Source organism: Danio rerio, chromosome 9, assembly GCF_052040795.2.
Source record: "Danio rerio strain M-AB ecotype USA chromosome 9, GRCz13ab, whole genome shotgun sequence".
Lineage (NCBI taxonomy): Eukaryota > Metazoa > Chordata > Actinopteri > Cypriniformes > Danionidae > Danio > Danio rerio.
In genome coordinates, this window is record NC_141029.1 from 37766654 (window position 1) to 37783277 (window position 16624).

General features: G+C 35.5%; 2 protein-coding genes and 1 long non-coding RNA gene across 15 annotated transcripts in view; 2 read left to right on the plus strand and 1 right to left on the minus strand.

The window, feature by feature from the left end:
* Positions 1-7801, plus strand: part of mab21l3 (mab-21-like 3) — a 19799-nt gene extending 11998 nt beyond the window's left edge. For 2 of the 11 annotated variants that reach the window (XM_087266647.1, XM_087266646.1), the window contains exon 9: positions 6902-7328. In XM_087266647.1, the coding sequence (XP_087122773.1) occupies positions 6902-6936 (35 nt within the window). In that variant the 3' untranslated portion in view covers positions 6937-7328. Of the gene's footprint in view, positions 1-78; positions 770-3280; positions 3652-6901 lie in introns of those variants that run through there. The other 9 variants (XM_087266654.1, XM_087266651.1, XM_087266649.1 and 6 more) reach the window with 8 other exon arrangements.
* On the minus strand, positions 1091-14570 carry LOC141376173 (uncharacterized). Its single transcript, XR_015499728.1, has 3 exons — positions 14300-14570; positions 11384-11500; positions 1091-1926 (listed from the first exon to the last, which is right to left on the minus strand). It is a non-coding gene; the product is annotated as an uncharacterized LOC141376173 (long non-coding RNA).
* atp1a1b (ATPase Na+/K+ transporting subunit alpha 1b) overlaps positions 14515-16624 on the plus strand; it is a 22595-nt gene continuing 20485 nt past the window's right edge. For 2 of the 3 annotated variants that reach the window (XR_015498947.1, XM_087267026.1), the window contains exon 1: positions 14515-14618. Coding sequence is in view for 2 of the 3 variants with exons in the window: in XM_087267026.1 (XP_087123152.1) it covers positions 14607-14618 (12 nt within the window). In the remaining variant the exon portion in view is untranslated. 3 annotated transcript variants of the gene reach the window in all.

The following is a 16624-nucleotide window of genomic DNA, read 5'->3' on the forward strand; positions in this document are numbered from 1 at the left end:
GTCTGTGACTTTATATTTTACAGTCTATGATTTTTTTCCACATTTCCCTTTTATTTTTAGCTGTCATATTTCTTTCAGCAGGGCATTTGTGTTAAAGAGATGTTCAAGCTGTGAAAAAGTAAGTAGCAGATTGACGCCATCTTGTTCAGCTAGTGACTAAAAACAAAATAGCTAGCAGCAAGAGCTTACGTCACATGCTAACTAACAAAACTTTTATTCACTGGATAAAATATGTGTTATTATTCACTCTTTAGCCTGGTTTAGTTTGCTAGCTTTAGTTCGCTCCTGCTTCTAATTGCCATAACCAAAAAAAAAAAAAAAAAAAGAATGTCTCTTACATCAGCAATTCATCAACCGAGCAGATTTTCAAATGATCTGCAGGTTACATTCTTTTTCTAATAATGGTTCTGTAACAGTTCTACTTAGAACCATATTGCCTGAGGAATCATTTTATGCTGAAGTAGTTCTTTGTGAATGAGTTCCTTAATTCTAGCCTGCAGCTAGCTCTTTACAACTATCACATGGCCTCTCACTGAAGATAAACAGGGCTGTGCCTGGTCAGCACCTGAATGGAAGACCACATGGGAAAGCTAGGTTGCGGCCGGAAGTGGTGGTAGTGACACCCGCAGGGAATGCTCAACCTGCAGTTTTCGTGGGTCCTAATGCCCCAGTATAATGAAGGGGACTCTACTGCTCTGTGATCGATGTCTTTAAGATGAGACGTTATACTGAGGTCCTGATTCTCTGTGGTCATTAAAAATCCCAGGATGTCAAAAAAAAAAAAAGAGTAGGGGTTTATCCCCGGCATTCTGGCCAAATTTGCCCATTGGCCTCTGTCCATCATGGCCTCCTAACGATCCCCATGTCATAATTGATTTCATCACTCTGTCTCCTCTCCACCAATCAGCTGGTGTGTTGTGTGGTCTGGCACAATATTGCTGCCGTCGTGTCATCCAGGTGGATGCTGCACATTGGTGGAGGAGATTCCCCCCAATGTGTAAAGCGCTTTGAGTGTCTAAAAAAGTGCTAAATAAATGTAAGGAATCATTATTATTCCCGCCATATGTTGTTTTTTTTTTGTTTTTTTTTACAAATCTGTAACTGTGCAGCTTAAAAAAAAGTACCATCTTACTGACCATCACAAACTTTCAAGCATTATTTTGCTAATTTAATATGTTTAGGTGTCAAAGACTTTTTGTTGTTGAGAATTAAATGTTAGCACTATATTTCAGTTCTCATCATAAATAACATTAAGGAGGATAGATTTAACATTTGTCTTCAAAACCCTTCTAGATCTGCCTCGGTCTTCTCTTTCAGCCATGCTGGAAAGTTCTGCCCTTTGGGTCTGTATTGTGTATAGCTTCTCTAGTTTGGTTTATATGTTGTGCCTTGCGTTTCAATGCAGTCTTTTTCACTCTCTGTGAATTTCAAGCAACAAGGACCTCTTTGTTTTGGGTGCCAGGCACCCTCTCATGCATTGCAATTGGTTGAGAGACCCTCATCCTGACTCCATCTCTTATTAACCCTTTAACTTTCTCTCTATCGTTATACATCCGTCACTTTATTTCAGTGCTTTGATTTATTCAATACAAATTAGGCATGGAACGGCACCGTGGCTCACTGTCACCTCACTGCAAGAAGGTCACTGGTTCGATTCTCAGCTGGACCAGGTGATATTTCTGTGTGGAGTTTATATGTTCTCTCCGTGTTCGCATGGGTTTCTTCTGGGTGCTTCAGTTTCCCTAACAGTCCAAAGCACATGCGGTGTAGGTGAATTCGATGAACTAAATTGGTGGTGTGTGAATGCGAGAGTGTATGGATGTTTCCCAGTAATGGGTTGTTCCTGGAAAGGCGTCCACTGCGTAAAACATATGCTGGAGTAGTTGGTGGTTCATTACGCTGTGGCGACCCCTGACAAATCAGCAACTAAGGAAGGAAAATGAATGAATGAAAGAAAATCAGACATGTTGCATCATATACTGTTAATATGTTAAGAAATGTTCAAAGAAAATAATTTTCACCCACACACACATACATGTTGGTCTTGGTGGTTCACAAGGACTCTTCATAGACGTAATGTATTTTATACAGTAAAAACCATATATAAATAGACTTCCTCTATCCATAAACACAACTCTCACAGGAAAAATTATGAGATTTTAATGTAAAAAGACCCCATTAAGCAGAATTTTTAAGCAATTTAAATTATGAAGACACAAAACACATACTTGTAAACCACCCTAAAATAGTATAACTAGGTCATGCCCATGTCATTATACAAATATCTGGCAATATCTTGTAATCCACAAAAACCAGAATTCACACATGCAAACAATGTTCTTTGCTGAAATATATTCATTCATTCATTTTCCTTTGGCTTAGTCCCTTACTTGTCTGGGGTTGCCACAGCAGAATGAACAACCGGTGCCCTTCCAGCCACAACCCATTACAGGGAAACACCCATACACTCATTCACACACACACACACACGCACACACACACACACACACACACACACACACACTCATACACTACGGCCAGTTTAGTTAATTCACTTATAGTACATGTCTTGGGAAACCCACGCTAACACGGGGAGAACATGCAAACTACACACAGAAATGCCAACTGGCCCAGTCCGTACTCCAACCAGCGACCTTCTTGCTGTGAGGCAACAGTGCTAACCACTGAGCCAAAGCCCCACAGCTAAAATATATATTACAATTAAATAGGTTTTTCTTTACAAATACATAGCTATATTTAAAAGCATTTAAAATACACTTGCCTTATTTAATAGATTAATACAGTGGTCACCAACAGCTTTTAGCTCCAACCCTAACCAAACACACCTGAACAAGCTAATCAAGGTCTTACTTGGTATACTTGAAACTTCCAGGCAGGTGTGTTGAGGCAAATTGGAGCTAAATCCTGAAGGGACACCGGCCCTTCAGGACCGAGATTGCTGACCTCTGGATTAATATGTAACAATAAAACTTGTTCATTTGATGTCTAAACATCTGAAACAAGCACCATACTTTAACTGGTAACATTGAAAAACTCTTGAATAAATCTTTTTGACAGGCAAACAAAAATATTATTCTATATTTAGCATATGTTTACAATCTTGTAACCATATTGGTCTTGAATTACCCTTGAGCTAGATTGAGTTCAGTGAGGGCATACAAAAAGAGGAGAGCCTGCAACTGCGCTGGTGAATGGCTGAGGGAACATTCCCTTGGATGGCGGTAAACATAGTGACCCTTTCTTTCACTCTTTGTTACAGGCTTTCTTTCACGCTGGCTTTGAAAAGGGACAATTGTGCGTAACTTCCTGCTGGCACGATGGCACAATGGCTTGAGTGTGAGACAGCTTTCCCTGGACGTTCTGTCATCTGGGTGGCATGAGTTATTATGTGGAGCCTTGAGGTATAGTGGTGTCTCCCGTAAACATGCCAAATGCTAAAATGCTTAACCCTGTTTAAGACCATAGGGTAATGTTTGGTCAAATATAATGAAAATGATGTCAATATTTCATCACTCTTCATACCTACATATTGTCATTTTTTACCAGCTTTATTATTTTTCGTACCATGACATTTCCTGGCTATCAAGCTCCAAAAAGCACCACCTAAATATTGTAAAATAAGTCTAGACAACCTCTGTGTGTGTGTGTGTGTTTTTTTTACCTACATGGTGTCCTTTTTACATTTAAGTGTCAATTTATCATGTTTAAGGGTTCTGTCTATTGATATATATATATATATATATATATATATATATATATATATATATATATATACACACACACACACACACACACACACACACACACACACACACACACACACATGTTTGTTTTTGTGAAAAGTGGGTACATTACATAGGTTTCCATTCATTTTATACTGTTCAAACCGTATATTATATTGCGCTCTCCCCACACTACCCTTAAACCCAACCATGACAGGAGACTGTGTGCAGCTTTACTCTTTGATTAAATTCATCCTGTTGAATTTATAAGCTTTTTGAGAAATGAGGACATCACCAATGTCCTCATATTTCACCTCCTTTTTGTAATACCTGAGTCATACCCATGTCATTATACAGATGTGTGTCCTGATATGACACAAAAACACATACATACATACACACACACGCACACTGTTTGATTACATGGTAAATATAACATATTAAAAGACATTATTAAAACCAACTTGAAATTTTTATTAAAATTAAGCCATTTAGTTATTGTGACAACTTATTTACAGTGTTTTTATTATTATTATACATTTAAATAAGCCTTCGACTTCAATCCACTTAAACATATACTTGATAAAAACTTGAAGTTTAACTTGATCCACTTAAAATTTTTGCTGTACAGGATGCAAAAACTTTAACGTTTAATATCTCAGCAACGTGTGTGTGTGTGTGTGTGTGTGTGTGTGTGTGTGTGTGTGTGTGTGTCCGTTCAATCGAGTGATAACATTCGAGGTGCGCTATAGTTAAATTTTGCATTATTTACTTTTTACACAGTAATTAGTCAAATGTAACATAAACACTAAGATAAAGTGTTTTTTTTTTTTACTACAGCTAAGAAACATTCGCATTTGCAAAATATTTTATTTTTATGTTTCCTTTATTTTACCAGGAATTTCCCATTGATATATGCATCTCTTCTTCCAGGGGGTCCTGGCCAAAATGGCAGCAAAAAAAGTTTCAGATAAAAAATTAGACATACATATAATGTCATTTACTAAAATGTACATAAAACATTCACATGATTTTTCTAGGTAAGACTTCAAAAGATTTTAAAAAATATTTAGAGATGCAATTATTTCTAACGGGCGAGGAAGTGGCGCGGTAGTGCTGTCGCCTCACAGCAAGAAGGTTGCTGGGTCGCTGGTTCGAGCCTCGGCTCAGTTGGCTTTTCTGTGTGGTGTTTTCATGTTCTCCCTGCGTTCGCGTAAGTTTCCTCCGGGTGCTCTTGTTTCCCCCACAGTCCAAAGACATGCGGTACAGGTGAATTGGGTAGGCTAAATTGTCCATAGTGTATGAGTGTGTGTGTGTGTGTGTGTGTGTGAATGTGTGTGTGGATGTTTCCCAGAGATGGGTTGCGGCTGGAAGGGCATCCGCTGCATAAAAGCTTGCTGGATAAGTTGGCGGTTCATTTCGCTGTGGCGACCCCGGATTACTAAATTGACTAAGCCGACAAGAAAATGAAATGAAATTATTTCTAACATGAAAACACTCTGCATTTCATTCCATAACGTACGGCCAAAGGAGCAAAAACACTGTTTTATCAAACTCTGTACATTCTCTAGGAACAGTTACATGTATTTTATAAGAATTTTATGTACTATAACTACAAGTTATGGAACCGCCAACCCATCCAGCATGTTTTTACGCAGTGGATGCCCTTCCAGCCGCAACCCATCTCTGGGAAACATACACACACTCATACACTACGGACAATTTACCCTACCCAATTCACCTTTAGCGCATGTTTTTGGACGCAGGGAGAACATGCAAACTATACACAGAAACGCCAACTTTATATTATATTATATTATATTATATTATATTATATTATATTATATTATATTATATTACATTATATTATATAATATTATATTATATTATGTTACATAATATTATATTATATTATATTATGTTACATAATATTATATTATATTATATTATATTATGTTACATAATATTATATTATATTATATTATTACGCTAAATTATTAATGACAAATATAGTATTTACTAAATGGATTAAAACCGATACATCTCTCTGAACTATTTTTCTCATCGCCAATATTTATACATTTATTTTTTTAAACATGGAAACAAACATATTTTTTGGAAGTCGACACAAAAAATGTCCTTTGCTTACAGTATCTTACAAAATAAAGTAAACCTGCTTGTGGTATATGACATATGATAAACCCGCTTGTGGTATATGACATATGAAAAGCCTATTCACTACATTTAACTACATTGAAGCCTATTGACTCAATATATAAACAAGCAGTTAAAATTATGGACATAAAACCTATGCAATGGCATCACTGTAAAGTTTTATGTAAACATAACCTTTGTAGTTTTAATTGTTTTATTAAATTAAATAATCTTAAATTGTTTTGTTTTTTAATGTTTAAATAGTCATGTTAAAATTCTGTTTTCTGATCTAATTAATAGGCATCAACCCTCTCACAGAGTTACACGGGCAACTGCTAATGGTGACTGTCTAGAGCCAAAGTGTAAGACCTCCTTTGGTCAATCTGTCTTCTCTGTAAAGGGAGCCAAACAGTGGAATGATTTACCTGTTAGCTTAAAATCAGAAAGTAATATGAATATTTTTAGTAGTGTTCTTAAAAAGTTTTTAAAAACAAAACAGCAGTGTTTGCACAGTCTACTGTTAGTTTGTTGGATCATATCACCTTTGCTTTTGCCTTCTGTAATTTTATGTAAAGAAATATAATGTTGTATATGTTCTTATTATATTTCCATTTTGGTCATTTTTTAAGCCTCCCGTGGACAGGTGTTGAGAATTAGCAAGTTTGCTAAAACACTTAAACAAATCCATTTGGTTGTCTAGTGTAATTGTGATGCCCATATCAAATAAATAAATAAATAAATAAATAGATAAATAAATAAATAAATAAATAAATAAATAAATAAATAAATAAATAAATAAATAAATAAATAAATAAATAAATAAATAAATAAATAAATCTACAGTAAGTGAATGTTCTTTACTGGCCTAAATGAACAGCATGTGGGTTTGTAAAAATTGAAATAATGACCCAGGTCTCAGTTTTATGAGAACCATGTGATAAATGTGGACCATATGCTAGACTGAATGTTAAGACAACTTCCACATCTGTTACATGTTTTTGGAGCTGCAGACAGAAGTAACAGCAAAAGCCGTCAGTAGAAGATGTTGAAGATTGAGTGGCAGAGTCTGAGAGAGAGACAGACAGTGCTGACAGCTCAACTGATGGACAGAAACACTGGAGTTTGGTTGTGGGCAGAGGAAAGGAGACTGAAGGCCTGGCGTGACAGCAGGACTGACGTGAAGATGAAGTGTCTGCTGTTGACACAGATAGAGACTGACAGCTACAAATATACAAAGACAGACAGAAACTCTGAGCAATGGAAGAGTATGCGACAGTAAAGTCGGTGCTTTGGGAAAACTCAGCCCATGTTTAAGGAGATAATTATGCGAAGGGATTTGTAGTTTGTGTTTTGTTGTTGAGCAGAAGATAGCTTTGATATGAATTTTAGATGCTGAGATGATGAAGTGCATCATAAAAAGTCATGTTTTTTTATAAAATACTTCCTAGAGTAATGGTCTGATCTAAGAAAACTATGGAAGTCACCAATGGAAGTCATTGGTTAATCCAAAGCTGGATACATTTAGCAACAAATACTTTTTCAAATGATTTACAATGAGCTTAGGGATGCATGGTTTACCGGTACTATGGTAGTATCGTGATACTATGGCTTCAAAATACTGGCGGTGCCACTGTAGTTTGTATACGGCGGTATCATCATTAATGCTTTATCTACAATAATGTTGCATGTGGAAAAGTGCTCACATGTTTGTGCAACAATAGGCCATTTTGTTTTAGTTTTGTTTTAGGAGCACTTTAAGGTTGCAAAACTTTGTAGAACTCACATCTTTTATGGTAGCCTATTGCACGTTATCTAATGCTTCAGTTTAAACGCACATTTGAATCGGTTCATTTCTGTTCCTGTTAAAATGATTTATCAGCTACAACAACTGCAACAATCTCTTTAAAAGAACGACTCACAAAGTGAAATTTTTAATGACTTTGGATTGTTACCTAATGAGACTGAAAAAACAAATAGTTGAAATACCCAAAATAGCACCAGGAAACATTGAAACCACTTCATATAGCCTAATTTTGTTGAAAACAAATGCTCTTTTGTAAAAATTTAATTCAGTATAATTTGTTTTGTATAACGGTATAATGGCTCTCTCATGTTTCTAACTGTCATTACAACACAATAGGGTATATGCAGACAGACTTTTAATTTCAGTCAGCCAGCCCCAAGGCTTCCGGTTAATTGCCATCCCATACAACATTGCCTCATTTAAGATCTGATACTTTTAAAAAACAGCAATATTCACTGCCTGGATGAGATACAATGGGTATCAGACCAAACAAAAAGCACTGCATTAAATTATATTTTTCCACACCATGTCTTTAAAATATGGAAGTTAATTTTACCCCAGTATTTTCAATTGAATTTTTGTGCTAGTCTGCTTAATGATGGCGTCTGCGTTTAAACGTTTTTCGTCCCTTTTTGCTTTAATAGCCAAATGGATGCTTAAATCTATTTAACTTATAATGTTAAATTTAATTACAACATTAATACTGTAAAAGTAACTTTATGAAACTGAAAACAGTCACATAAACCTTTCACTAAAAGTTCATCATTGGCTAAAATACAGTATGTATATATATATATATATATATATATATATATATATATATATATATATATATATATATATATATATATATATATATATATATATATATATATATATATATATATGTAAACTATATATATATATATATATATATATAGTTTCTTAGAAAAGGAGATAGTCCTTTACTCTTCTCTTTGTAACAGTTTTGTTTAGTTCAATATTGCTTTTATAATATATATAAAAACATTCATTTTAACTTTAATTCACAGGTTTTCATAAAAAAAACTATTACTTTAAACATTATTTTGCTGCCTTATATTTCTGAGCTTGTTCATAACAATCTGGATTTGGAGTTTTTTTGTCACATGAGCACAGACTTGCAAAAAGTCGGATGCTTTGTTTACAAGGTTTATTTATTTATATATTTTCCCCATATAGGTTGCAACATTCTGCAATACCTGAAACATTGCTGTCACTTTTTACAATGTATTTTTCACAAATAAAACCAAGTTTCTCCTGTACATAATAGCATTTTTAATGAAACTTTTAGCAATAAAACTCAACAGTGACATTTTGTATCCAACAAATAGCAACTTAATTTACCCAAGTTCTTTAAAATGCTAATTTGTCTGTATACAAAAAGTTAAATAAATAGCAGTTTCACTATGTGTACATATACACTACCTGACAAAAAGTCTTGTCACCAATCCCAGTTGTAAAAGCAACAAATAATAACTTGACGTCCAGCTGATCAATTTGAAAAGTGGCAGAAGGTAGATTTTTCAGATGAATCGTCTGTTGAACTGCATTCCAATCATCTCAAATACTGCAGAAGACCTATTCTCACAGAAATCAGTCAAGTTTGGTGAAGGAAAAATCATGGTTTGTGGTTATATTCAGTATGGGGACGTATATGAGAGAACTGCAGTAGATGGCAACATCAACAGCCTGAGGTATCAAGACAACTGTACTTCCCATTACATTGCAAACCACAGGAAAGGGGAAATTCTTCAGCAGGATAGCGCTCCTTATCATAATTCAGCCTCCACATCAAAGTTCCTGAAAACAAAGAAGGTCAAGGTGCTTCAGGATTGGCCAGCCCAGTCCACCAGACTTAAACATTATTGAGCATGTCTGGGAAAGATAAAGGAGGATGCATTGAAGATGAATCCAAAGAATCTTTATGAACTCTGGGAGTGCATGAATACTTTCTTTGCCATTAAAGATGACTTTATTAATACGTTATTTGAGTCGTTGTAGAGATGCATAGATGCAGTCGTCCAAGCTCATGAGAGTCATGAACAATATCAATTCTTTTTCCACTTCACCATGACTTTATATACTGTACATTATTGCATAATCTTGAGGCATTTGCCTTTCATGTCAGCCACTTCTGATACCAAATGTTCAACTAGATAACAAGCTATCATTTGTTGTTTCTAAAACCTGGATAGGCGACAAGCCTTTTGCCAGGTAGTGTTCAAAAATATTTATATAATAACCTTAGAAACAAGAGTTAATCTGCTGCCTTTAAAACATGAGCAAACTAAACTTAAAAATAACCCTTGTTTCAGTTGTCAAAACAGTGATTACGTATTCATTATATTTGTCAACTTAGACCACAAATCTCTTATGTTTCATAGGTATGGAAAAAATATAGCCAAAAGTACATTTAATTAGTCAAAATGGCTGACAAAATCTTTCTTTCATGCCAAACATTTTTGGCTTGTAATAAGTATTGCTAAACACTTGATTTAAACAGCTTCAACTGTGATTTTCTCAGTATTTAAATTTGTTAAACCCCTTAAATTGCAGATCTGTTCTGTATCTCAGCCAACTATAATCTTAACAACCCATTCATCATTCAGACACTTATGACTGGTTTTGTGGTCCGGAGTCATGATTTTAAATGTATGAACTTCAAAATCCAATACTTGTTAAGACAAGTCAAAGACGCATACTGTACGCTAAAATAACTAAAATATACTTTCTTGTTTCACAGCCTACACCCATCTGTTCTAGTTTTATAAAGTCGGATTTTGTCAAACCTGTTTGCTGACATGCTGTACCTAATGTTGCATCCCAAATAATGAATGTCTCCATTGGCCTAACAGGTTTTGACGTGCCATTATAAACAGGTATCACAAAAACAAGGTCATAGAATCCCAGGCAGAGCTATAATGCTTTTCTAGGAAAGAACAAATAGCTTCTCCATCAGCCGTCAGGAGCGTTACTGAGGCCATTGTTTCCCAGTCCTGTTATGGATGGTGTTATCTGAAACCTGGTCTTGACACATTCGTGTTTGTATACAACAGGATCCATTTAAAAGACAGGGTACCTGACCCGTTTAATACGGTGTGTGTGGTCTATTATTAGGCTTCTTTTGGAGATCTGAAATGAAGGTGAATGCAAGCCGGACGGAGATCAAGAGAGAACAGAGCGGGTCTTTGATATGTCCCAATGAGAGAAAATACCTTTAATGGATTTGTGATCAGATCAAAGGGACTGAAAGGGGAGAATTACAATGCATTTGTCTAAGGTATCATCTGGTATAAACAGATAAAACACCACACAGAGGCTTGAGTGATACGACCATTCGCAATCACAGGCAAAATAAAAGCCATGGATCAAATAAAATTGGAAAACCCAATAGCCTCGCTTCACAACATCCACCGCTCTTTATCTTGCATGTGATGTGACCAATATTTCTCAGGCATTTAAGAATGTTTGAAGACAGAAAAGCATGGCTTATTGCTGTATACACAGATTACCGCCAAAAAGCTCTTGCATAATTCAGCCTAAGACCTCATGTTAAGTGTTTAGATTTACGGACCAGTGGCTTTAAAATTCAATAGTGTTCAGATATAAAAAAATTGTGACGTTGCATAATACCTATTTAATGTTATATATGATGACTTACTTGTACGTACCAGCTCCAGAGTAAAGCTGAATAGCAGGATTATATGTTATAGCTGCATGCAGGTTTCCTGGCACTGATCTTGGTTTCCCACGTTGTCATGGATTCCTTGTAAGTGGTCTAAAACATGCAAAGCAAAAACAAAGTGATGATTTTTTTTTGTCTCTTTGACAAAAATGGTGATCAGGAGATGATTTATATTATAAAACAGCAATCATTGTAGATTCTACACATCAATATATATTGTATTATCTCGTAATATCTCTTGTTGTTGTTTACAATTTATTAATAATAATCCACACTGTAAAAAATGCTGGGTTGCGCACATAGGATATCGGCATTATAAGGATATTGAGGATATTGACTAATCGTTTTTACAAAGTTAAGTAGATTGAACATAAAACAATAAAGTTGTGCTCCAAAAAACTAAATAATTATGTTGTTTCCGCTCATTTTAATTAGTTTGAACAAAAATCTAATTGTATTTATTTTATTTAGCAAAATTGTACTTTATTTTGCAGCCAACGGCAAAACCATATGTTGGCAGCTAGCCTCAGCAACTCTCACTTGGCTGCCCTCTGAACCTAAGCAGGGCTGTGCCTGGTCAGTGCCTGGATGGGAGACCACATGGAAAAACACATAAGTGTTAGTGAAACCAGCAGGGGGTGCTCAATTTGTGCTTTGTGTGGGTCCTAATTCTCTAGTATTGTGAATGGGATGCTATACTGCTCATTGAGTACTGTCTTTCGAATGAGGTCCCGACTCTCTGTGGTTGTTAAAAATCCCAGAATGTTCTTTGTTCATTTGCCTCTTTCATGGCCCCCTAACCATCATCATACGTGGCTTCATCACTCCTTCTCTCTAACAATCAGCTGGTGTGCAATATGACTGCCATCGCGTCATCCAGGTGGATGCTGCACACTGGTGGTGGATGAGGAGATCAAAGGTCAAAGTGGCCAGAAACGCACTATGGCTGCGTCCGAAACCGCATACTTCCATACTATATAGTATGCTAAAATCAGTATGCGAGCCGAGTAGTGTCCGAATTCATAGAATTCGAAAATCAGTAGGTGAGAAGTACCCGGATGACTTACTACTTCCGGCGAGATTCTGAAGTGCGCATCCCATGCACGCTGCGCTATCCCATAATGCCCCGAGAGAGAATTCATGAATGGAAGTGAGGCGACGCAACTGATGCAGGTAGGTCACATGACCATGACAAAATGGCGGATGTAGTATGTCCGAATTCCATTCATACTTTTCACATTCATACGGTATAGAACGTACTTTTCTAACGGCCGAGTAGTACGTTTAAATTCAAATGCAGTACCTACTGAGTAGTAGGCGGTTTCGGACGCAACCTATATCAGGGATGCCCAACCCTGTTCCTGGAGAGCCACCTTCCTGCAGATTTCAGTTGCAACCCATATCAAACACACCTGGACCAATTAACTAGGACCTGAACACCACGAGATAATTACAGGCAGGTGTGTCTAATATGGGTTGCAACTGAAATCTGCAGGAAGGTGGCTCTCCAGGAACAGGGTTGGCCACCCCTGCACTATATAAATGTAATGAATTATTATTATTATTGTTGTTGGTGTTGTTGTTGTTATTAACATAAAACTAAATCAATACCTGTAGCTCCAAACTATACATTGAAGTGTCTGTGCAAGACACTTTTTTACTAACAGCAGTGTGACCATTATTATTCACAGCTTCAGCAAATGGAGCACATTTATGGCAGTCTGGCACACAAGCTTTTTATTGCATAATGACCCAAATGTGCTGGCATAAACTTGCATGTGCTGATGCTGTTTGATTCCAACATTTTTGTTCAGGTTACAACATTCTGGATAAAAACAGCCATTTTGATGAACAAAACACATGCATCCTCTCTCTGATGTTAACAATCAGCTCACGTGTGAGTTTTTGTCCACGCTACACTGTTAAATAGGTTTCTTATTAGCATAAATAGTTTTACTTCTGATTCTACATGAAAAGATCAATTATCATTAAAAATTTCTTCACTTTTTGTGGAACCAAAAAATCCTGTGGGTGAGCAAAACAGTACAGTTTGCAGGTATAGTTCACTTTTTACTTGTTTCAAACTTTTCACAAGTTTCTTTTTTCTGTTAAGCACAAAAGGAAGATATTTTGGGAAATGTTAAAAACCTTAAAAAAAGCTTCATCCTAACATTACAACATTACAATAAAGAATAGAATGACATTTATTTATTTTATTTAACGTTGATTTCAATAATGAAACTAGCATACATTTTTAATGGAGCTGAGCTAACACAAACTAGCAATAAACAGATGTCATTAAACTTAACTGTATTAGTTAATGTTAATGTATTTACTAACATGAATAAACAATACATTTGCTACAGTATTTAATCATCTCATTATACTTGAAAAGATCTTTTTTCATTAAACAATTCCTCACTCTTAAAAATAGTCTTTGGGGAAACAACAAATCTTGTGGGTGAGAAGCAAAACAGAATAATTTAAAGGGATAGTTCACCGTTTTGTTTCAAACCTTTCATGAATTTGTCTCTTCTGTTAAACACACAAGGAAAACATTTTGAAAAATGTTAGAAACCTGTAACGACTTTCACACACAGTATTTGTTTTCCATCAATGGAAGTTAGTGGTTTGTTTCTTTAGAATATCTTTCTTTGTTTGACAAAAAGAAACTCATAAAGGTTTATAATCTTGAGAGAGAGAGAGAGAGAGAGGGAGAGAGAGAGAGAGAGAGAGAGAGAGAGAGTAAATTAATACATTTTTAAGTTATGCGTGTACTATGCCTTTAATTAATTGTAGTACTATCACTTTTAGGCATTCTTCTAACAATGCGAGGATGCTGCAAGCACACACAGCGTCTAATGTAAGGGATCCATCAAACTAAAATATTACCTCAGTTGTTTGTTCAATTTTCCAGACACTGCAGCCAACTTTGTCATTGCCTATTGGTAAATTAGCAGTAATAAACATGCATCGGGGGAACGCTCTGAATCCAAACCTTCCCTCCTCTCTTGCACGCACAGCACACGGTTTGCTCTGTTCCTATTGGTCGTTGAGTTTCTTCACAGACATGTGATTGAGTCTGTGCTGTTAGCTGAGTTTTCCTCAGACGCGCTGATCTTCTGATGCTCTGCTCACACTTCTGAAAGGCTCTTTCAAAGTCAACTTCAAGTAGAACAGTCGCAGCTCACAAGCAAAAATGGGGGTCGGGGTAAGTAAAATGTTTGCTTGTTTGTTCATAATACTCCTTTAAGAATAATTGTGGATGTAAAGATCCGCTCATAATGTTGATTTTCAAAAAGATTAGCATTAACGAAGATCGTTACTAACAAATACAAGCTCTTTATTAACTTTAAGAAGAATGTAAAGACATTTATTAATTTGGTTGAACGTTAATTTCAATAATATACCTAGCATACATTTTAACGGAGCTGAGCTAACGAGAACTAGCAATAAACATGTCATTAGCGTTAACAAGGCTTCGTTAATGTTAATGTACTACTTTAATGTTCGAACAATGAACAATGCATTTATTACAGTGTTTATTCATCTTTGCAATGAACTATGATTAATAAATGTTGCAAAAATGTTATTATTAGTTTTTTTGCTTGTAAATACATTATTTAACATTAATTAATTCATCCTAATAGAAAAAATAAACCTTTAAAAGTTTACCTATTTATATGTAAATCAGACACTGTTTTGTATCTATTCCATGTTGTGTTTTTGTAGTCACATTGTTGTGCATAAAAAATGTTTTTGTTGTTTTTTGTTATATGATTGAATTGTATAATTCAGTTTGTAGTACAACCTGTTTAGTACATGCAGTACTCATCAATATTCATCACTACTTCTGGCCGTATTACCATACAAATTGTGGGATCGGGATTTTAAACTGCATCAACCATTTGCTAATAATTTTGAACTTTTTGCACAGTTCAATATTTGAAAATGAATATTTTTTATGTCCTAATGATATTATACTGAACAGATTGTAGTTTCTGAGGTTTCTCTCATCCGCTTAAAAACCAGGTAGGCTTTATCTGGACCAGTCAACCACAGTTTCTGCAAACATTTTAAAATCTTTTATTGTTAAAAAATTTAGATAGATTTACCACTGTCCATATAAAAAGCTGCACCTATTTACACAATGTAGACTTACTGGTTCTTTCAGTCAGAGAGCTGAAGTCAACTAGTGTAAATCAAGGCTTACAGCCGCTGTGAACTTGACTAGAGCATACAGTGAAATCAAATCAAAGTTGAATAAACATCCTCAAATCATTTTTCAACAGAATAGTTCAATCACTCGTATGTGTCACCACAAAGGTGGCATAACATGTTTGCTCGAGGCAACAATTGCAGTGAACTCTGGTTGACTGGACAGCTGAATAAAACATGAGTCTTTGTGCTGGTGTTTGTCTGTTGTGTGTTTGCGGTTGTGTGATCCTCACAGATATTCAGAGATAAACGTATGATCCTCTCACTTTTATTTCTTAAGTTCTCTTTGGGAAAGGATGTGGTCTCTTCTGCTTGTTTGTTTTCATTGAACAGAGGCCAAGATGGAGTGGTTGCTTTCATGTCCCTAGTTGGGATTGGCCTCGTGCCACAGAACATTATTAGACTTGTTCGTTCCATGTAGCAGATCATGTCGTGAGAAAGCTGATCTCTTCAAAAAAAGAAAAAAAAGAAAAGAAAAAAAAAAACATTAAGGACCCTGGAGAACTTAGGAGCTTGAAAGTAATTTGAATAAGTTTTGGTAATCTGATAACTGGACTCACGCTCATCTTCACCACCTGAGATACATAGTAATAAATGACTATAGAAAAGTGAGAGGAAAACATATATAATTCAGCATCATTATTGCAATGTGCGAACCCGCATTAGTCACATCACAAGATCTGCAATGTCAAGTTAGGATTATAGTTGACCAAACACTACAGTTCAGATCAGAATATAGTGTGTTTTATTCTTAAAGTTTATCACTTGCATGAGTTCTATCACCTCTTATGTGTAAGAATTTCAAGCTTAAGCCATTTGGACGAAAGTAATTATAAAACTTGTAGCTTAAAAATTAATTGTGCATACAGGAAGACTATAAAGTGTTATTTTACATTTGGTTATTTAATTTACTTCTGAATTCTGTTAAGATTCTCCAGAAAACTACAAAGCACTGTTTATTTTGTTTGTAACTTTGCTCTGTTGTATTTATGTATGCTA